At 42.9% G+C, this 23,144-nt stretch overlaps 1 protein-coding gene across 2 annotated transcripts in view; it reads left to right on the top strand.

Moving 5' to 3' along the window:
* Positions 1–677: 677 nt before the first annotated feature.
* The window catches only part of TTC33 (tetratricopeptide repeat domain 33), a 249,239-nt gene continuing 226,772 nt past the window's right edge, over positions 678–23,144 (top strand). The window contains exons 1-2 of one of the 2 annotated variants that reach the window (XM_030192185.1): positions 678–744; positions 4,795–5,016. In XM_030192185.1, coding sequence (XP_030048045.1) covers positions 4,796–5,016 — 221 coding nt within the window. In that variant the 5' untranslated portion in view covers positions 678–744; position 4,795. Of the gene's footprint in view, positions 794–4,790; positions 5,017–23,144 lie in introns of both variants that reach the window. The other variant, XM_030192184.1, reaches the window with a different exon arrangement.

Genomic DNA, 23,144 nt, shown 5'->3' with positions numbered 1-23,144 from the left:
CTCTGAATGTTGTGCACCTGATTGCACGAATATAACACATGGTAGAGTGTCCCTATAATCAGCCCCCTCCAAATGACACACTGATTACGATTTATAACAAATGACTACTCTACCTATGAAACGTTATTCCGTTATTATACTTCTGTGTACATCCGTATGTGGCACAAGCTGATATTTTAAAAATATTGAGTGAGATTAAATAAAAATGCTACTAACAATAAAGAACAACAATGTGGATGCAGCAGCTCATAGGTTTGTTTGCTTTGTTTTGAATGTACGCAGATCGACGGCTGTCTGCGCGGGAAAGGGGAAACATGGAGTAACCTAAGTGGCTTCAACATTTTGACGTCATGCCGACTCCGGTAATCAAATCTCCTCGTTCACCTATCCCCGTACTAGAGACGCTAACCTCTTGGGCGCGGTCGACATTCAGCGGAACCCGAGCGCGTCTCTGCGCGTTAACTGCTAGCATTTCATGAACGACAAGCTGCTGCAGGTAGCAAAACACACGTCTCGGGTTCCGTTAAGACCTCCTGGCCATAGGCCTCACGCCTTCGTACCTCACTTCCCCTTCCGGGAAAAAAAACCCCGCAGGACAAAGTAGACGCGATGGCGCATGCGCACTTACTACTTTCTTATTGTTTTTCCTCTTCCGCTGTTGATCTGTGACCTGTAGGCGGAGTTATCTGTGAAGACGAGAACGGAGATGGGTTGGTGAGAGAGGAGGGAAGAGCACTAATACAGGTGGGAGATAATTGAAAGTAACCCAACTTCAGCACAAGAATTTCGTTATTCTCTTTGAAACCTGCAGGTTTTTGTAGCATATTTTTTTCTTACTAGCCACTGCAATGCTAATAAAGTTTCTTGAATCTGTAGGTGAGATGTAGGAAAATAGAGCAATGATTCTTATTGACGATTGTTATACATTGTCCTTATTGCTATCCCATATCCGTCCTTCTCCATCTTCCTACGCCTACCTTCTAACGCTCATTTGCTTCTGCGCCCAATTCCTCCTATGTTCAATTTACTTATCCGTTAACCCCATTAATATTGTGTTTACTACAAACTGTATATATATTTTTTACAACTTTGTAATTCTTCGTATTGTTACTATGTAAGCTGCATTGAGCCTGCCATGTGTGGGAAAGCGCGGGGTACAAATGTAATAAATAAATGTTTGGAGAAGTGCAGAGCTCTAAATGTAGAAAATTATCAGGGTGACAGAGAAAGAAGTAGTATAATTTCGGGGCTAGTAGAAGGGAGAGGCCCTTAACCTTCTCTGTTTCTCCCTATTTGAATTACCGCTTCCCTTTCAATGGAAGAATAATACACTAGACTATAGTAACATCCATATCCTCCCCCCCCTCTTTCTCAAGTAGACACATATAAAATTGCCTAGGAGAATACAAGCATAAAGGATAAAGGTAGGCATGCAGAAAATATATAGGACAATTCAATAATTTGGCATATGCAGTTGATGTGCATAAGTGCACTATGTGTTATTCTGTAATGGAGAATGTACACGCCTTAGTGTGTTACTCCAAGGGAGCATACATGTGGCATATAGGAAGGAAGTCTTTCCTACTTATGTCCGTAACCTATAGAATGCCATATGTTATGTATGTAACTTGTGGCACTTAGGTGTACCCATTTATGCTTGCCATTGATATGGTGTAAATGGGCATGCCAAAACTTATGCTGGCAGTCATTCATTGCACCTGTGTACATATTTTGCCTTTATAAAATAGGTGCGTTCTGTGCCTAGGCACCCTGTTTTAAAATTACTCACATTGAACTTCATGTACTAAAATGTGAAATTTTTTCACAAAAGAGGCTTATGCATTAGTGCAAAAATGCCAGCACATGTAAAAGCCTAATTTAGAATGAGTTTCACAAAAGTCAGATTTTTTAGCAATGTTTTGCATGAAAATTATGTATATTTCTCATCAAGGAGATGCAATGATGCAAATTTATGTAACTACTCTTCATTCCTGAGAGCTAGCCTTGTGCCCTCCTCCCCTAGAACTTCAACTCACCCAAGGACTGTACTACTGGTAGGGTTCAGGCTGCATAAATAAGGATGGGTGGAGTGTGTAAAGGGCAGCACTGGCCCTTAATTAGTTTCTGTTTAACGGAAGGGACTGATGGGGGGGGGGGGGCTTTGAAGCTTTGTAGCCCTGGGTTAGGGCTGCAAATGATGGGGGGCATTGTAGTCTCCCTGGGAAGATGAGGGTTGAAGAGACACTAGACATCTGTGGTCAGAGGCCTCCTAATTAGGCCATCACGCCCTTTAATTTATGACCTGCCGTGCACAGAGGAGAGCTTTTTAAAAGTTTATCATACACTGCCAGAAATATAAGCAGAAAAAACAGAATACTGTTTTATTGGACTAATATAGTTTCTTAATTAGCTTTCAGGCACTAGCAGTCCCTTTGGTCGGAACAGAATGGGCAAAAAGATGACATTACTGGAAAATATGGAAAAATGACAGATCCCAGGTGGAAAATCCCCAAAGTACAGTTCTTTATTAAAAGCTTTACCTGACGTGGTCCACGGTTTCCCCGACGAGGGCTGCCTCAGGGCAAAAAGAACTGACTGTGTTGTTGCTGCAGTTTAACTGAACATTTGCTGAGCACTTTTGCAGATATCTTGGAGTGTAGATCTAGTACATTTCCAAGTGTGTTATGTACCCACGAGGCAGACCTTGTCAGGCAAAATGTGGACCACGTCGAGTAGAGCTTTTAATAAAGAAGTATAGTTTTGCGATTTTCCATCTGTCTTTTTTTTCCATCGACTTGTTACAGATCTGTATAGCGTCTTGAGTGTGTTCTGATTACTGGAAAATGTAAGTGACTCATAGCTCGTCTGCTGTGCAGGATTGATTGGACCACAAACGTCAACTCTAGGAAAGATGATTTTGTTTTTCTGTTAAGATTGCTGCTACCTGAAGACGGTGTTGATATATTCCTCGGACCTGGTCTTTGAGCAACCTGATTACTTCTTGTGGTTGTCAGTCTAACCTTTAGTTAAACAGAAGTCACAGATCACAAATTCTTGTAACTTTTCCTTATCTTTTTGAATTCAAATGTTCTTTAGTTAAGGTTTTATAAGTAACAATACAAAAGAACAAAACAATGGCAACAGTATGTGGTACATAAAAAAAGGAGTACTAGATCATACCTAGAAGGCATACATTTAGAAACATTAAATCTTATGTTTACAATACAAATCAACAGGTTTCCAAACTTTAAGGAAATGAGGGATATTATTCGACTTCTCCGCAATTTTAGCTTCATATTTATAAGTAATACAAACAGTAATCCACCAAAAAGCAAATGAAACTTTGAAATTCTTTCCATTCTGATAATATTGTCTTAAGAGTTATGGCCAAAAGGATATCAAATAACTTCTTTTGTGTTGGTGATAGATAATGCTGACAAACAAGTGATCAGAAAATAATTGTACAGAAGTCTAACTGGATCTGTAAATGAAGTAGTGTAGAAATTCTATCCCACACTAGAGTCCAAAATAATTGTAAATTTGGACAGAGATAGAGCATGTGGTCAAATGTACCCATTGCAGAATTAGAGGATCAGCATAGATTAGAATTGTTATTGCTTAGTCTAGTTAGTCGGACTGGGGTCCAATTAGTTCTATGATTGAGAAAATATAAAGATTGTAATATGGGTGCAGAAGTAAGTGGTCTATTAACTTTCGTCCAAAAATCAAATCAGAGTGACAGAGCAAGTGTCTGACCAATATTTTTGTAAGGATAGAGAGTTCTGGTCATGCAAGGGTAAGAAATAAGAGTAATATTTAGAGGCTGCATTACCTTTAAGTAGAGTGTCAGAGAAGATAGAATATATATCTGGAGTGCGTGTTAGGTTAGAAAGAGAGAAAAAATTACTTAATGTTGATTGTAATTGTAAAAAATGATTAAATTCTGTATTGGGAATGGAAACTCTAGATTGTATATGCGTGAAGGATAATACACGTTGACTATCACTTAAGTAACCTATGCAGTGAACACCAATAATATCCAAGAACTCCAAAAATAGGTAAATTAGCAATTTTGATTTTAGAATTATTCCAGATAGACAAAGAGTTATATACAGAGAGTTCTTTTGAGTAGAGTCTAACTTTTTGATAGCAAGAATAGTGTCATCTAGTATATTTGTGACTTCTAATATATTACTAGAAGGAGTAATACTCATTCTAATGTTCAGGGGGTAATGGAAAGGAAAGTTGTCGTTCAGTTGTAAGCCAAAGGGGGGAGTTGTCATCAGGAGTGTCCACCATCCACCAAGCAGCTCTTCTTAATAGGAAGGCTTGATTATATTTTTCAAAATCCGGGAATTTAACACCCCTCCCTAAGTGTACAACTATGGAACGCATTGCCAAAAGCAATAAAAACTACACTCGACCACCTACATTTTTGGCAAGCACTAAAAACAGACCTGTTCAGAAGCGCATACCCCACCGACCCAACATAAAAATGCCTGTTCACTGCGACACAATGCAACCAAAGACTGTAACGAACATTATCTGACTCCTCTTCCCCTTTTTCCTCTATAAGTTCCCTCCAACTGTACCTACCATATATGTACCCCGTTCTACTACAATATCACTTTGTATTCATTCATACCATGTATTTGTTCAGACCGTAGTCGATAACGCCGTTAACGGTTATATGTAAGCCATATTGAGCCTGCAAAAGGTGGGAAAATGTGGTATACAAATGTAACAAATAATAATTATTATTATTTTACAAATCATTTCCTTCTGGTTTCTCAGCATGGCTTCATTTGGTTGGAAGAGGAAGGCCGGTGAGAAGGTATCAAAGTCTGTTTCTCAGCAGTTTGAAGCTGATGCTGCAGATGATGAGGGTTTGATTGACACTGAGGAAGGCGATTGGCTCCATGCAATTAAACGGAAAAAGGAAATCCCTCCGGAAGACAACATTATAAAAAGCAAACGGCTGAAGGATGAAGGAACGTGCTTGGCAGAAAACGGAAGGTACAATTTTCTCTTTTTTTTTCTTTTCCTATTATAGAGCTTTTGATATACTTCACAAATGAACTTTTTGTGTTTGAACACTTAACAAAAAATATTCCTAAATGTAATGAAAACTTAGTGTAACATATGTAGTGCACTGCACTAAGAGTGACATCTCCAATTATATCTCTTTTTGTTTCTTTTAAAAACAGTACACAGTTTCAAAATGTTTGTCAGGAATCTATCTTTGATTCTTAAGGCTATTTTAGGCTTGGCCAGTGTAACGTAGAAGGTCTTTGTAACTACTTGGATATCGATGATCATGGTCTATGGGGAAAAAACTGTAAAATGTGAGAGGCTTGTACTGAGGTTGTTCTGCCCATTCTCAGTCTGGGCTGATGCCATGACCAGTCTCATTAGCTGCAATTTTTGTATGAACAAATATTTTAGGGACTCACCAGCCTAAGGTTGCTGATTAGAATTCTCCTCTCCAATCACAGGTTTTTTTTTCTCTGAGTCCCAGTGCAAGGCATTGCAAAAGCAGGAAGCGGTGTGGTCTACTTTGTGAAAACCTGATAGAGCTGGGGGCGGTCACTCCAGTTCCCACACATGTGGGGTCAGGGCTGTTATTCCATCTATTTCATGGTGACCAAGAAGGGAGGCTCCGTTTGGCCTGTCGTCAACCTCAAGTGGGTAAATAGTCTCTCTGGGTCAATCATTTCCGCATGGAAACCTTGCGCATGGTGATAGCGGCAGTAACTCCGGGGGAGTTTCTTACTTTAATGTATCTCAAGGAGACCTATTTTCATATTCCTATTTGGCAGCTTCATTGGCGCTTCTTGAGGATTGCGGTGCTCGGACATCGTTTTCGGTTTCAGGCGATACCCTGTGGGCTTTCAACGGTTCCCAGAATATTCTCCAAGGTCATGATAGCGGTGGCTGTGTACCTCTGGAAGGAGGGTATTGGGGTGCATACTTATCTGGATGACTGGCTGATCAGAGCTGCTTCCTTTTTGGATGGTGTCAGGGTCACCACTTGGGTGATTGCTCTCCTTCATTCTCTGGTTTGGGTAATTAACCTTGCCAAGTCAGTTGCACCTGTCTCAGACATTGGAGTACAATTTCAGTACTTGCTGAGCCTGATTGTTTCTTCCCGATCACAGGAAGCTAAAGCTGCAGGAGAAGATTTGCTTTCTATTTCAAATTTCCAATCCTCACACGTGGATCTATGTGCAAGTATTGGGATCCATTGCAGCGATGCTGGATGTGGTCCCACGGGCCAGGGCTCACATGTGTCCCCTTCAGCAGTCGGTCTTGTCTCACTGGTCCCTGGTGTCCCAGGCATATGACATTTGAATGGTTTGAACTCTGCTTGTGAGGGACAGCATGTCATGGTGGCTGCAATCAGCCTATCTTCAGAGGGGGAATCCATTGGTGACACTCAGTGGAAGGTGAGCTTGATGGATTGGGGAGTGCATTGTCTCCTTCACTATGCCCATGGCCTCTGGAGCAAGACAGAGGCTCTCTGGCCTATAAATTGCCTGGAGCTCAGGTCAGTTTGGAAAGCTCTGGTGGCCTTTCAGGTCCTCTGTAGCCATCTAGTCCGGATTTTGTTGGACAGTTTGACAACGGTAGCCTACGTCAACAGGCAAGGAGGCACTCGCGATTCCTGGCTGTTTCTGGAGGCCCAGATGTTTCTATGGGTGGAGAAGCACGTGCCCAAGCTATCGGTGGCTCACATAGTAGGGTCCTTGAAAGTTCAGGCGGATTTTCTCAGTCACCGCTCCATCGACCTGGGGGAATGGGAATTGTCGCCCAAGGTCCTTACTGCAGGGATTTCTGTGTCCTGCCCTAATTGAGGACTGCTTTGCTACATCCCAACAGATTCTGGATTCATCTGCTCTGACAATTAAGGAAGGTAAAATTATGTTTTACCTGATAATTTTCTTTCCTTTAGTCATAGGTGAATCAAGGATTCCTTTAGTCATAGCAGATGAATCAAGGATTCCACCTTGAAATTCTGGATGCTGTTGGTTGCGTCGTTTCTCTGTTTTGAATTGCATCTACAGGTTGCATTTGTTGGTTTGATTTGTATTGGTTCTGCATGTTTCCGTTACATGGGGAATGAGAAGTTGTGGTTGTTTCCAGGAGTCTCTGCTTTATTTTGAGAAAAACTGAAGCACCAGGCGTCTCGCTGTCCTATATGGCTAAGTTCAGTTCTGCACTCTATCTCCACCTGCTGGTAGAGGAATCCAGTAACTGATGGGTTATGCCCATCTGCTATGAGTAAAAGAAAAAAATATCAGGTAAGAAATAATTTTACCTTATTGAGAACTTGTAACACCTCAGACCCTTGTAAATGAGAATGTACACATCTAAAATTAAAATTTCCGGAATAGTCAAGTCATATGGCTAAGGAATCGTACCTTTTTAGGTGTAAGAGAAGGGTTAAAATTGACCAGTCATGTTATATGCTTGTAAATATTCCACTTACTGCAATGTGTTTCAAAGGGCAAATTCTCAAGAACTTGGATCTACATTGTATACTAGGGAGTAAAATGAGTAGATTTATTCAATCTGTATCAGTGCATTTCATTTGGTTGAAAATATATATGCTTTCAGAATGCACATACTGTTAGGCATGTTAAAAAGGAGATATTCTGAAGGCTATGGTTGGAAACTACACGTGTACTTTCAGTTTTCAAAATGTGTGCATAGTAGCTGTAGGAAAGCAGGAGTGGGTATCGGATCCAGGCACTTCAAACACAGACCAAGGAGCACCTAATATAAGATTAAAGCTTTTATTGATGATTCTTAATGATGACTCAGCATGGCACCATGTTTCGGTACCTGTGCCTGCCTCCGGAGTCTCTTCAATATATTGTATTATGGAAATAAGTCTTTAATAAGTCTGTTTTCAAAGAATGAACCATTAGGTCTTGAAAAAGACCGTTCGTCAAGAAATTAATTGTCTTGGATTTGTGCCACCGTGAATGGGCTGTGTCGTCTTTAGCACACGGCAGCTACTAGCGCGGCTTAGTAAACAGCGGGGTCAATTGTACAGAAGGTTTTGTAAAACTCTAGAAAATCCAAAAAGCAGGAATTAATTTATTTTTTGAATTGTAACTTTCTAATTATAATAGTGAACTTAGTTTTCCAATAATGGAAATGTTTTTGAAATATTACTGTGGGTAAACTTTTTAAAATAGTACAAGCACTGGAACAGAATTTAGTGTTGTATATGGTGAGTTAATTATATGCAGGGTGCAGGTCATGTAAAGTGTAATACTCCAACCTCTGCACAAGCTATCCCAAAGTTAGAGACACAGGGTCAGCATTAGAGGTGTGCAACCAGAACAAACTTTTTATAATTCTTTTTGTAAGGCACTAAAATCTTTCCTTTTTAGTACATTTCTATGTAACATAACTTAGTAACAAAGTAGATGACGGCAGAAAAAGACCTGCACGGTCCATCCAGTCTGCCCAACAAGACAAACTCATGTGTATACCTTACCTTGATTTGTACCTGCCTTATTCAGAGCACAGACCGTACAAGTCTGCCCAGCAGTACTTCCCGCCTCCCAACCACCAGTCCCACCTCCCATCACTGGCTCTGGACAGACCGTATAAGTCTGCCCTCCGCTATCCTCGCCTCCCAACCACCAACCCCTCTTCCCCCCCACCTGCTCTGCCACCCAATTTCGGCTAAGCTTCTGAGGATCCATTCCTTCTGCACAGGATTCCTTTATGCATATCCCACGCATGTTTGAATTCCGTTACCGTTTTCATCTCCACCACCTCCTTAAAAAAAAAAAAAAATCATGATTTGTGTTTCCAAAACTGTCTTGGCTTCTTTATTGTATATCTCTCAGGACCTCTCGGAATGGGCAGATTAGATTAGAACAATTGCCCTGGACCCCCAGACCATATGGTTCTCCAAGCTTACTTGAAACTGAAGGAGGCACAGCCAGCAGTTAGACTTAAGGGCCTTCTTCCCAATATCTGGCCTGTCAAAAGGGCAATTAGCCTCATGGAAAAAAAACCCCCTCTAGAACCTCCTCTTCATTGCTTTCTCTCGTTGGCCCCCAGAAGCCCCTTATTCTCTGGAACTTGCCTCTAATTTCTCCTCAGATCAGTGGAGCAGCAAGAGGTAGCGTTGCTTGCTTGCATCCTGCTGATTGGCTAATCTTTTCAAAGACAGGCAATGTTTGCATTTTGATATGCACATGCCCCTTTAACTAGGGTAGGCCTGGGAAGGTCATCCGCCTCATTACCAAAGGCTGGTAAACTTATCCTGCTAGGTTAGCCTGAAAAGTAGCTTCAAATTTAGCATGGTAAGTAGGACTTGTTTATTGGGGTTAATATTGCCAATGGGTTTTGTTTTGTGCTTAGCATGACAGGAATAAATCTTACTTTTTAAACAAGGTTGTGCTGGATTATCATCTTATTCCTGTACTGATAGAGCTTCTATTCATACTGTATTGTGCCAGAGAGCTTTCTTATGGTGATTGTCTATTAACATTTGATTTACTGCTGGAACAGCAATAATGGCAACAAGGTGGTTTGAAGCTCATGGGTAGTATAAGTGGGAGGTCTTTCTAGAGAGCTTGCGCAGCTTTTACACATGTAACTGACCAGTGTTTTTACATAATTAGTTTAGAAAGCACCAGCATGCACAGCTGTCAAGGGGATATGTATTGTGAGTGTGGTTTGGATAGGCTAGAAATGTATGCCTGTGTTTCTGATTTTACAACAACAATGTATTCATACGTTAAATAATCCAGATGTCGGCAGGCGTAAATGTCGGCTGCTTATTTGGACTTGGGGTTTGCACTGGTAGTTGAGGAGGCAATTGTGCTTCCCTCTCTGGTGTTTAAAACCACCTCAAATTTCAAGAAAATAAGGGGCCCGATATTTAGTGGCAGTTACTCAAGTGGACAGTTCCTACCTGGATAAGTTTCACTTACTAGGGCCAGCCACGGATTGTCAACAGCATTACTGACCGCCCCAGTACTCTCTGGATAGTGTCAGAGCAGTCTGAGGGCAAAGCTGGAACTTCAACAGTTCTAGCTTACTCAGATGCTTGTTCGGGTATTGGCCTGTGCCTGAAGTGGGAATTGAACTCAGTTCCTCAGTTCCCCAGGACCAAAGTCCACCACCCTAACCACTAGGCCACTCCTCCTCTCCCTTCTTTGAACTTGTTTTAATTCTGCTGCACACAATTCTCAAGGTGAGGTCACACCATTGAGCGATACAGAGGCATTATAATAATCATACTTATTTTCCAACCCTCTCCTAATAATTCATAACATTGTTTGCTTTTTTGTCTCTGCGTCATACTCAGCAGAAGATTTCAACGAATGGTCCACAATGACACCTAGATTGTTTTCTTGGGTGTGACTCCTAATGTGGAACCTAGCCTCAAGTAACTGTGATTTGTGTTATTCTTCCCAATATGCATCACTTTGCATTTGTCTACATTAAATCTCATCTGCCATTTTGAGGTCCCCCTGCAATTTCTCACATTCTGCGTGTGATTTAACAACTTAGAATAATTTTGTGTCCTCAAATTAAATCATCTCGCTTGTCATTCCCATTTCTAGATCATTGATAAATATGTTAAAAAGTACCATTCCTAGTACAGATCCCTGAGGCCATTTTTACATACATTTTTTTTTAATTGGTTCCCAACTCACAAGAGAACATTGGTTCTATCCTATGGCTTTTTAATTTTCTCATGAGGGATTTTGTCAAAAGTGTTTTGAAAATCTAGATACACTACGGGGCTGATTTTCAAAACATTACACTTACAAATTTCCATAGTAACCTATGTAAGTTTAAGTGCTTTGAAAATACGTTTCTATGGTGCTTTGAAAATGCACCTCTATATCAACTAGCTTGCATTTATCCACGTGTTTATGTCTTCAAAAATATGTAGCAAATTATTGAGTTAAGGATTTCCCTTGGCGGAATTGATGTTGACCTGGTCCCGTTAAACCATGTTTGTCTATGTGATTGGCAGTTTTAGTCTTTATAATAGTTTCTGTCATTTTGTCTGGCACTGACATCAGGCTTACCAGTCTGTAATTTCTGGATCGCTTCTGGAGCCCTTTTTAAAAATTGCCATTACATTGGCCACCTTCTAATCTTCAGACACCACGGACGATTTTAATGACCGGTTACCGATCACTAATAATAGATCATCAATTTCATTTTTGAGTTCTGTCAGTATGCTGGGATGTATTCCATACAGTCCAGGTGATTTACTGCTCTTTAACTTGTTGATTTTGCTCACTACAACCTCTAGGTTCACTGAGATTTGTTTCAGTACCTCCATTGTCACCCTTGAATACTACTTCTGGCACAGGTAAATCTTACATCCTCCTCAGTAAAAACTGAAGTCCTTAATGGTCTAACTGTCCCACTGACTCCTTTAAAGGCTTTCTGTTTCTGATGAATTTTGAAAAATTATTATGAGTTTTTGCCCCTAAAGCAAGTTTGTTTTCAATGCTTGGCATCTAACTTGTCAGTATTTGTGCTACTTCCCATTTTTTTTCATTCTTAATCTTATGCATATTCGTGTCGGATATATTGAAAACCCAACTGGCAGGGAGCCTCCAGGACAGGTCTGGGAAATTTTGTTGCTTTTGAGAGAATGGGCCAATTTTGAGTTGTTTCAATATGTGAAGCTGCATGGGTATATGGAACTGGGAGAGAGAGAGGGCTAAATTGTGTAAATGGCGTCAAAAATAAATAGCGCTTAGTTTTATTCTATAAACAGCGCTCAAAGATAGGTGCCATGTATAGAATAGTGCTTAGCACCAGGTTCTGCAACTAGTTATAGGCGTGAACATTTATACCAACTGAACCCTAGTGTAAATTCTCATGCCTAAATTAGGAGCAGATTCTCCCTTATTCTATAACAATGCGCATAAATGGTGGGAACACCCCGATCCACCCATGACCCTCCCATGGCCATGCCCCCTTTTTGGAGCCGTGTATAAAATTTACGCGCGGATCCTGGTTTATAAATTTGTGCACATAAATTCCAGTACCTGTAATAGGGTCCGATTATTGGTGCTAATTGGTTTGCTAATGAAATTGCATGTGCAAATTGGGCACGCGCACAATTGAAAGTGTCATTTATAGAATTTGTGGGAGAATGTGTAGGAAATATGGCTGAAGAGAAGATACCAAGCTTCTGGTAGATCCCAGAGCTCCTGGGAGGAATGTGCATTGCCAGTCTGAGTTTCCAGTCGGTGAAGACATGAATCAGTGAGTGAAGATGAACCATCTAACACACAGTATAAGAATGACGTGAGACTCTACTGTATGATTCCCTTGGATCAGAAGTGATTTACTTAGTGGCAGTATCTTTTAAGAAAGGAAAGCGTTTAGTAGAGAATAAGTAAGAAGATCCTTTCCTTGAGAAGCAAGGGAGAGGTTACATGCTTTAAAGTCACAACACTGTACTCTGCATAGGATTTGTGAAGGTTGAGAAAGATGTACCAGTGATTTGCCTGTTAGATTGAGATTTGTAATAAGAAATTCCAAGTTGAACTCATTCTAGGAGAAAGGTTGCAAGGAAAAAAGATCTGTGGAATTCAGTGAACCCACTTAGATCAGCAGAAATCATTAAAATCTGTGTGCAAGCACCATGGAGCAACTTGTAAATGCTATAGGTGATAATTCTATAACTTGGTGCCTCTAGATAGTTGCACCGATGTCGCACGCTGAGTGCCAGTTCTATAATGCCATTTGTGGGCCCATTTGCTTGCCCATTTACGCCAAGCAAATGGCAAGTGTAAAATGAGTGCATCTAAGTGCGCCACGGAAAGCGTGTAACTTATAGTATTCTGTACTTTGCGCATGTGTGTTGCAGACTCACCCATGCCCTCCCATGCTTCGCCCATGCGTACATCCCCTTATAGATATGCGCTAATGGCACACACTATCTTATAGAATAGCGCATAGTGCACATACATGGGTAAGTGGCACCTTTCTCTGCTCTTAATGTACATAACTGAATGTGCCTAGTCATAGAATTTCCTTTTTGCTTGTAAATAGACCAGTTTTGAAAAAAGATCTTTTGGAGTTGTCTGTGATCATTTCAGATCCTGATTAATACAAATCATCGTTGTCACAGAAAGGATTTGATCTCTTTTGCTTTCACCCAGAATCCACTACACCATTTGCTAAACCACTTTTCAGATGAGCCCTAAAACAATTTACCCCTTATCGCTGGTTATATTACTACATCAGATTTTCTGCCATTGAGTGTTTTTTTCTGCTGTCTTCAACATTTTGTTTGTTAGCTCTTGTTCTTGGTCTGTAGTTGATTTTATTGGCCAGTGATGAGTTCTTCTGATTCTTGTTGCCCTCACAGATATTACTGCTTTCTGCTACTGCAGATCTTTCTATATAACAGGCTGTCTTCTCCTGACATATTGAGTAAGGCTTGTGAGATTCATGTAAGGAAGGTGGACAAAGAAAATCACTATTAGAACCAGCAAATGCCAATCCTGCCACTGATACACAAACACCAATCAAACCCTTGGGAACAAATTCTGCCCTAATTTGTTCTTTTTTTTTTTTTAAATATTATCTTTATTGAGTCAATGGTAGAAGGAACAATTTTAAAAGCAACAAATCTACCACCAATAATGAGAAAAAAGCAAAAAAAAAAAAAAAGAACATACAGGAGGCAACTGAAAAGCCACCTCTAACTTGCATTCATGAGGAAATAACTGTTAGAAACATAGACACATGTTCCAAACTCTCCCCTTGACATTTTTCTTAATATTCTCCCTCCCTCAAAACTTGCCCCCCCCCCCCCCCAGGTCTCCATTCCCCGCCCCCTCAGGTCTCCATCCCCATAGGTGCCTAGGACTCTGCATCATCTTCCTTCATATACAAACTGGAATACCTTCCCTAAATCTCTCGGTATATCTTATGCCTACTAGACGTCGAGAGAGAATATTGCAATGAAACCCACTGTGCCATTTTCTTCATCAGTGAATGCCATTTAGTTACTGATGGGGGAGTGGGGTCTGCCCATTGCTGCAAAATGCATTTTTTAACTAACAAGACAGCTGTCAAAATAAGCTGACATTGTACTTCATTAAGGCCCTCCCCCTTAAGCTGTCCCTCATCACACAGTAAAATAGCGCTAAAGGACCATTCTAATGAGCGCCCCAAAGTTCCTTCAATGACCGCCAGTGACTGACTCCATAGCTGCGAGAGCAACGTGTACTCCAGGAACGAATGAAGAAGATTGCCCGCAGCGGAATGACACTTTATGCACGAATCTTCATCCCATAAACCCCAAACTTTCCCCCTCTGTCTAGTTATGTACACTCTGTGCAAGACTTTATATTGGATAACCTGAAGTGCGGCATTCGCTGTGATCCTAGGTGTGACCTCAAACGCCCTTCTTAGAAGGTTCTGGGAAATTGTCTCACCCAAATCTGCACTGCAACACACAGCCAAACCATCCAAATAAGAGGCAGCTTTATGCTCCCCTATCAGACGGCTCCATTGTGAAAGTCTATTGGAGGAAGCTTAGAAACACGTTATCTAGCTTGGTAAAGGCCACCTGGGAACCCACTAAACACGCCACAGAGTTGTAATAATCTCTGACTTGTAAAAATTGAGAATTAGAGAGGCTCCATGCTCACTTGATCTGATCAAAGGTAGGGAAGGTTGAACCCCCCCCCCCCCAGCTCTATCAGATGCCCTAAATACTTACACCCCCCCTCACCCATCTCTGGAAAGTGCCTTGCCCCATGCCCGTTGGGAAATCAGGGTTATTTATCAGTGATAGAAACGGGTAAACCCTCCCGGCTCCCCCCACTGTAATCCTTCACCATTTTCAGGCCTTAAAGCTAACACAAACTGATTCCTTCCTGCCTTACCTCCTCTGCGTCGCCCCTGACCCTGTAAAACAAAGAATGTATCAAGAGGGGCACACCAACTTTGCCAGACACCAGGCAGGGTGTACCTTAGCGGTCAACGTATGTATCTCATGCACCCATCTGAGCAACGATGTCACATTATTAAGCCTAAGATCTGGGAGACACACACCTCCCTTGGATGTGTCATGGGTTAATTTAGCAAAGGCAATGTGAAGTCACTTAGAATGCCATATGAATGAGCTAATGACGCTGCAATATAGTCCTTCCTCCTCCTGCGTCACCCAAATGGGAAACATTTGCAGGAGATACAGTAACTTAGGGAGAAGCATCATTTTAACAAGAGCTACATGACCCAGGAAATTCACTGGAAGATCATTCCAATGTGCACACATACGGCGTATGAGCTCAAGTTTCTCTATAACATTCTTCCGGTACATCCATTCGTAATCAGCACTCAAATAAACCCCTAAGTATTTTATCCCAGTTCATGCCCACACCAAGGGGAAATCAACAATTGTGATACTTCTGCATGGGTTACTAATAGGCAAAGCCTCCGATTTTCCCAAAATTAATTCACAGCCCCACAAAATCTCTTATAATCTTCATAACATTATAAAACCTAAGATCTGGGAGACACACACCTCCCTTGGATCTGTCATGGGTTAATTTAGCAAAGATCAAACACATCCCTATCCTGGAGGTGTGTACTGTAACCAGGGACCTCTAGGTACAGCCAAGGATAGAACAATCTCCTCCAGCCACGGGCTCCCGGTACAGTGAAGAAATAAATGTCGACCAGCAACTTCAATCTTAAGGACTTTATTCCATACCGGTTTCTAGTAGACCAGATACACAGTTCCAACAAAGCATTCACCTTCAATCTTAAGCACATATAAGCCACCTGAAAGTGTGTGGCAAATAGTCCCCTTTAAGCAGTAGGCTATCAGCACATACCAGGATTCAATACAGGCTCACAGTCAGCTCCAGTCTGGGCTCTTTATCCAGGGCGCACAGTAACAGTGGTTCAATTCCAAATAAAAGCAGTTAATTCAGTTCATTACAGTTAAACCACAAAGCAGCAGTTTCTATCCTCTACTCTCTTTACCTTCATAATGAGTTCCGTACTTTAGGGACTTCTCATACGCAAGGGATTCCACCCTGCATCTGCTTCACTGGTAGATTCAATACTTTAGGGACCTCTCTTACCCAAGGGTTTTCAACCTGCACAACTTTAAGGACTTGTCTTACCCAAGGATTTTCAGCCTGCATCTGCTTCACTCTACCCTCTTCTCTCCCTCTCTCTTGGGACTCCTTCCCACCTGCCTAATCAATTCCTAGCTTCTGCTCTCACAATCAATCACTCTCCTTCCATTAGCTTCCCCCACACCCATACCAGCTGAGTTGAGCATTAGACTAATGAGGAGCTCCTGCACACAGGGTTTCCTATCTCTTTCCCCCTAGTGGCAGCCAATCTATACGTCCTGCCAGCTTACACCCATGTCTTCCCCTATTGCAGCTAGGAGTCCAATCCGGGTTCTTCATCTTACCCCCTGGCTCCTTGCTTGCAATGCCTTCTGGAACTTGTATTTCAGACTGAAATTGCCTTAACCCAACTATCCTGGATGTGACTCTATCACAGTACTTAGGTGTTATTTCATAAAGAGAGGCAGAGGCCTACTATTCTTTATGTAGCTTACCCATGCCTTCATTGCAGGTGTAGAAGTGGTATGAAATGCTCATAGCTAGATTTCTGAAGAATGCTTGTACATTCTAAGATTTTACAATCTGCCACTAACTCCACTCATGTGCATGCTCTTTTGCAAAGCCTTTGTACAGTGGTGGAAATAAGTATTTGATCCCTTGCTGATTTTGTAAGTTTGCCCACTGACAAAGACATGAGCAGCCCATAATTGAAGGGTAGGTTATTGGTAACAGTGAGAGATAGCACATCACAAATTAAATCCGGAAAATCACATTGTGGAAAGTATATGAATTTATTTGCATTCTGCAGAGGGAAATAAGTATTTAATCCCTCTGGCAAACAAGACCTAATACTTGGTGGCAAAACCCTTGTTGGCAAGCACAGCGGTCAGACGTCTTCTGTAGTTGATGATGAGGTTTGCACACATGTCAGGAGGAATTTTGGTCCACTCCTCTTTGCAGATCATCTCTAAATCATTAAGAGTTCTGGGCTGTCGCTTGGCAACTCGCAGCTTCAGCTCCCTCCATAAGTTTTCAATGGGATTAAGGTCTGGTGACTGGCTAGGCCACTCCATGACCCTAATGTGCTTCTTCCTGAGCCACTCCTTTGTTGCCTTGGCTGTATGTTTTGGGTCATTGTCGTGCTGGAAGACCCAGCCACGACCCATTTTTAAGGCCCTGGCGGAGGGAAGGAGGTTGTCACTCAGAATTGTACGGTACATGGCCCCATCCATTCTCCCATTGATGCGGTGAAGTAGTCCTGTGCCCTTAGCAGAGAAACACCCCCAAAACATAACATTTCCACCTCCATGCTTGACAGTGGGGACGGTGTTCTTTGGGTCATAGGCAGCATTTCTCTTCCTCCAAACACGGCGAGTTGAGTTCATGCCAAAGAGCTCAATTTTTGTCTCATCTGACCACAGCACCTTCTCCCAATCACTCTCGGCATCATCCAGGTGTTCACTGGCAAACTTCAGACGGGCCGTCACATGTGCCTTCCGGAGCAGGGGGACCTTGCGGGCACTGCAGGATTGCAATCCGTTATGTCGTAATGTGTTACCAATGGTTTTCGTGGTGACAGTGGTCCCAGCTGCCTTGAGATCATTGAGAAGTTCCCCCCTTGTAGTTGTAGGCTGATTTCTAACCTTCCTCATGATCAAGGATACCCCACGAGGTGAGATTTTGCGTGGAGCCCCAGATCTTTGTCGATTGACAGTCATTTTGTACTTCTTCCATTTTCTTACTATGGCACCAACAGTTGTCTCCTTCTCGCCCAGCGTCTTACTGATGGTTTTGTAGCCCATTCCAGCCTTGTGCAGGTGTATGATCTTGTCCCTGACATCCTTAGACAGCTCCTTGCTCTTGGCCATTTTGTAGAGGTTAGAGTCTGACTGATTCACTGAGTCTGTGGACAGGTGTCTTTCATACAGGTGACCATTGCCGACAGCTGTCTGTCATGCAGGTAACGAGTTGATTTGGAGCATCTACCTGGTCTGTAGGGGCCAGATCTCTTACTGGTTGGTGGGGGATCAAATACTTATTTCCCTCTGCAGAATGCGAATAAATTCATATACTTTCCACAATGTGATTTTCCGGATTTAATTTGTGATGTGCTATCTCTCACTGTTACCAATAACCTACCCTTCAATTATGGGCTGCTCATGTCTTTGTCAGTGGGCAAACTTACAAAATCAGCAAGGGATCAAATACTTATTTCCACCACTGTATACTTATAACATTTCAGTACAGGGAAACTGGCCCATTTCCCAGCTGATTCTGTCCCTTACCTTTTTCCTCCATATTTCAATTTTCTAGCTTAAATCACTAAGTATTTAATTACATCTGTTCCTAACTCCAGTTTTACTGGTCTAACATTGAACATGTTCATGCTTTTCTAATTGTTATGTAAGCCACATTGAACCTGAGTTCTACTCGGGCTAATGTGGGATATAAATGTCATAAATAAATAACAAAGTAACGTGACTGAGGCGTTGTTAAGGAGCAGCAGCATTTCATCAGCAAATAAATTCACCCGATATTCACAGTCTCCTACTTTACGCCCTCCAGCCCTCCTGTCGAATCTTAGCAGCCAAAGGTTCCAATAAGAGCACGAATAAGAGGTGAAAGTGGGCACCCTGTCTAGTGCTGTGGCCCAATAAAATCAAATCAGTAAGAGCATGGTTGATGAGAAGTTGGGCTGTGGGATTATTGTATAGCACCCGCATCCATTCCAAAAAGCTCCCGAAATGCCAAAACGCTGTAAAACCCAAAACAGGAACTCCCATAATATCTTATCAAATGCCTTCTCCGCGTCCCAACTGGCTAGAATTGAGTACCCAGGGCAACCCACCCCCTCCCGCAATATCTTGCACACTTTTAAGATATTAGCTGAGGCGAATCTACCTGGGACAAATCCCACCTGATAGAATGTACAATCTGGGGAAGAAAAGCCCCCAGCCGTGCCGCCAAGACCCCGGTCAGGATCTTTAGATCTTGGTTTATTAGTGAAATAGGACGGTAAGAACCTACCAACTCAGTATCTTTTCCCGGCTTTGGCAACAGTGATATAAACATGGTTGAGGGTCAGGCCCATTACCTGAGAATCTCTAATATCCTCGCACATAAAAATAAAAGATGGAATGAGCAGATCCTGGAGAATTTTATAAAATTCTGTACCTAGCCCGTCCAGACCAAGGGCCTTCGCTAATTTAAGCTGCTTAATAGCCCCTCAGGCCTCCCCGCCGGTCAACGGCGCATTAAGCACCGCCACTTGTTCGTCAGACTAGGTAATTGTAGGTGATGGAAAAATTCTTCGCTTAGTGGGCCTGAGGAAGAACCTTTCTCATATAGAGATGTATAAAAACGGGAAAATTTCTTTTGTATGTCGAGCTGAGTATGGTGAAATCTCCCTTCTGAATCTTTGATTTTAGCAATATAACCCTTAGCAGAACGGGGCCTTACCATGGAAGCTAATAGCTTCCCTGTTTTATTACCCCACCTGTGCAGTCTATATTTTTAAAGTTTAACATTATATAGGGCCCGATCATCCAAAAGATTCTGTAGCTCCCTCTTACACTCCAAATATGCAAGTCGATGCCGTTCTGTGGGATGCGAGAGTAGAAGACGGCACGCTTCCCTCAACTTGTCTGCCATCTCTAGAATAGCTTGTTCCCTTTTCTTGTGAAGTGCAAAAGTAAAAGCAATGATCCTACCCCTAATCACTACTTTAGCCGCTTACCAGAAAACCCGGGGGCCCACATCCTCCACTCGATTGTCAGCTAAGTATTCCGACCAAACCTTCCTTAGGTGTATCTTAAATTCAGTTCTTTGGTACAAGGCAGGATTCATGCGCCACCGTGGGGACCGGGAAGCCGCACCCCAGCCAAAATCCACCCACACTGGGGCATGATCAGACACCTCCGCCTCTCCGATGTTCGCCTGCATTACTAAATGCAACGAAGCACACAAAGTCAGAATATAATCCAAGCGAGCATGCACCTTATGTGGGTGTGAAAAAAAAGTGAAGTCCCGCTCCTCCGCATGAAGCAAATACCACACATCCAATACTGCTAGCTCCTCAATCATGTAGTTGACTCCCTTGTGTGGAGGAGTGGCCTAGTGGTTGGGGTGGTGGACTGTGGTCCTGGGGAACTGAGGAACTGAGTTTGATTCCCACTTCAGGCACAGGGCAGCTCCTTGTGACTCTGGGCAAGTCACTTAACCCTCCATTGCCCCATGTAAGACGCATTGAGCCTGCCATGAGTGGGAAAGCGCGGGGTACAAATGTAACAAAAATAAAATAAAAATGATCCCCAAGGGGCTGCCTAGGTGGGTTGCAGTCTATTGATAGGTAACCGGTAATATTAAAATCTCCCTCTATGATGAGGGGATAATCATCCAGCCTCGCTAACCTAGCTCGCAGTTCGGTGAAAAAATTATGAGTGTAGGTTTTAGGGGCATATAAGCTGCACAGTGCCACTCTTGACCCCTGCAGCATCCCAGTCACAACCACATATTTGCTGGTTGGATCTTGGTAGGGGCTATGTAATGTGAATGCTAAAGATTTTCTGATTAATACAGCCACTCCTCTCTGGCGGCTGTTGAAGGAAGCATAATAAATTTCCCCGACCCAATCCCTGCGCAGTTTAGCATGTTCTACGTTGTTCAAATGCGTTTCCTGCAGTAGAGCAACATCAGCATGCATTTGCTTTAAGTATTGTAAGACCCTCGTCTGTTTTATTTGAAGAATATACTCTGTCCACATTAAGGGAAACCATCCTCAGTCTAGCTGAAGTCATAGTTATACTGATCGAACTCAACATCAGAGAGACTGAGGCTTGAAAAAACCCAGGGAATCTCCCAGCTAGACCCCCCCCCCCCCCCCCCCCCGGATTCTGTTTTCTTCCCCTAGGCGCACCCACCAGGGTTAGCAACTGCATCACAGATGCTGCAGAATGGAGACCCAGACTTGTATCAAAGACCCTCCCCCATCACCCACTTAACTCCCCTACCTCCCTCCCCTCCTTCCAACTCCTCCTCCTTAGGACCCCCCCCCCCCCCCCCCCAACAAATAGAACACCCACCAACAACCACACACACACCCGAGCCGCAAATCCAACATTCTCTCTGTCCGACTTCGGTCCACTCATACCAACTTTTCTCCCTCCCTCCCACCCGCAAAAACCTCCCCCCCCCCCCCCCAAGAGAATTCTAATAAAATCAATGAAACTGGCAACAAGTGAATGAACAAGTATGTAATAGTAGAGCAAGTGTCTCAGCCATGCTTTAAGTAAAGGAGAGCAACGCAGTGTGGAGTCCATATAATTCACCTCAAGCCGCCCTTGCATGTCACCAGAACCACAACCCCTAGAGGCCTCCACGCACCATGCAACACAGCCATGGTGACCTCTGGGCCCTCTGGGCTAGTGAAACACAAGCTTTGAAGTTGCGCTGGTGATAACACAGCTCGGGTGAAAGACTGCCACCATCCCTGGAGTTCAGTCCCAGGGTAGCCCCCAGGAACCTCATCTCGTCCAACAATGGGGTTGGTCAGTTGATGTAGGGGAAGACGCCTCTGCTTACACACAACGAATGTTAAAGCTACAGCTTTGTACATGAATGATTTAAGATCCGACGGGTCAGTGAAAAAAAGGGGTGTTATTGTTATGGGTTACCCAGACCTTCACTGGAAAAAGCATGGCAAAGTGAATACCTCTAGTAAACAGAGTTTTGCAAAGCTGTCCCATCCGCCTCCGTTGCTCAGACACAACGTGCAGAGTAATCCTGGAACAGAAGGATCCGAGTCCTTTTGAAATCCACAGAGTGCTTTGCCCTGAATGCCTGCATCAGCCACTCCTTATCAGCGTAATTAACCCGTGCTAGCAAAGGTCTGGGGCGCTGCTCTTCGTCCCTAGCAGCACCAACCCGGTGTATGCACTCAACTTGTACCGGCCCATGCAACAGGGCAATATCCAAGTGAGATGGGAGCCAGCACTTGAGAAATTCTCGGAGCTCTTTATCCTGCACTGACTCTGGTAAACCAGTAATCCTGATGTTATTACGCCAGCTCCTATTCTCCAAGTCATCTGTTAGTTGTAAAAGCTGTTTGGTCTGTGCCTCCACTGCCGCCAGTTGTCCTTCCACCGCCTCTGTCTGATCCTCCTGTCTGCCAATGCATTCCTCCGCTGACTGAAGCTGCGATGCCTTGCGCTCTAGATTTTCTTTTATTTCGTTGACTGAAGCCTGGAGTTTGGATAGGCGATCGTCCAGCACTGCGGTGAGCTGCTTAGTAAGCTCCCATATCGCCGCCTCTTGCAGGGTAAACACTGAAGTGCTGCTCTGCTGTGCCGCCAATTTAGGGCTCCCTGCTTGCACGCGGTCTCTGCTAGGCCTTTGAGCTTTTGCTGGCAATCAGCACGGAAAAGTTATATAAAACTTTCCAACCAGCAGCGTGTGCACTATGCAACAACCCGAACTGGGTCACAGCTCCCGAGGGGTCCAGGGAGTCTTCCGATTAGCAGATTAATAAGCAGGTGAGGAGGAGCAGGGCTGACGAGCGTCCAGTCAGCCCAACGGCATCACGTGACCCCCTAATTTGTAATATTTCTTGTTACTTGTAAGTAACTGGAGAGGCTGCTATGCCTCTCTGCTTTTCTCTTTTTGTACTGCTGAGGACCAGAATAGAGCCTGCTGGGTGAATTTATTTTATTTATTTATTTGTTAATTTGTACCCCGCACTTTCCCACTCATAGCAGGCTCAATGTGAATATATCCCTAAATGCTTATCTAAGTTAAAGTGTGCTTAAATGTGACTGGAAAAAGCAGTTGCTGCTATGATAAAACTAAATCACAATATGTGCCATAAATAATTGATTTAAAAGAAACAGAGTAGGGTTAAATAGCCAATATTTTCAATGGCGAAGGGGTAAATAGTGGGGTTCTCCATGAATCTGTGCTGGGTCCGTTGCTTTTTAACATATTTAGAAATGACTTGAAAAGAAGAACGAGTGAGATGATCAGATTTGCTGATGTATT

This window comes from Microcaecilia unicolor, chromosome 2 (genome assembly GCF_901765095.1).
Source record: "Microcaecilia unicolor chromosome 2, aMicUni1.1, whole genome shotgun sequence".
Lineage (NCBI taxonomy): Eukaryota > Metazoa > Chordata > Amphibia > Gymnophiona > Siphonopidae > Microcaecilia > Microcaecilia unicolor.
This window is presented reverse-complemented; position numbering and strand designations above follow the sequence as displayed.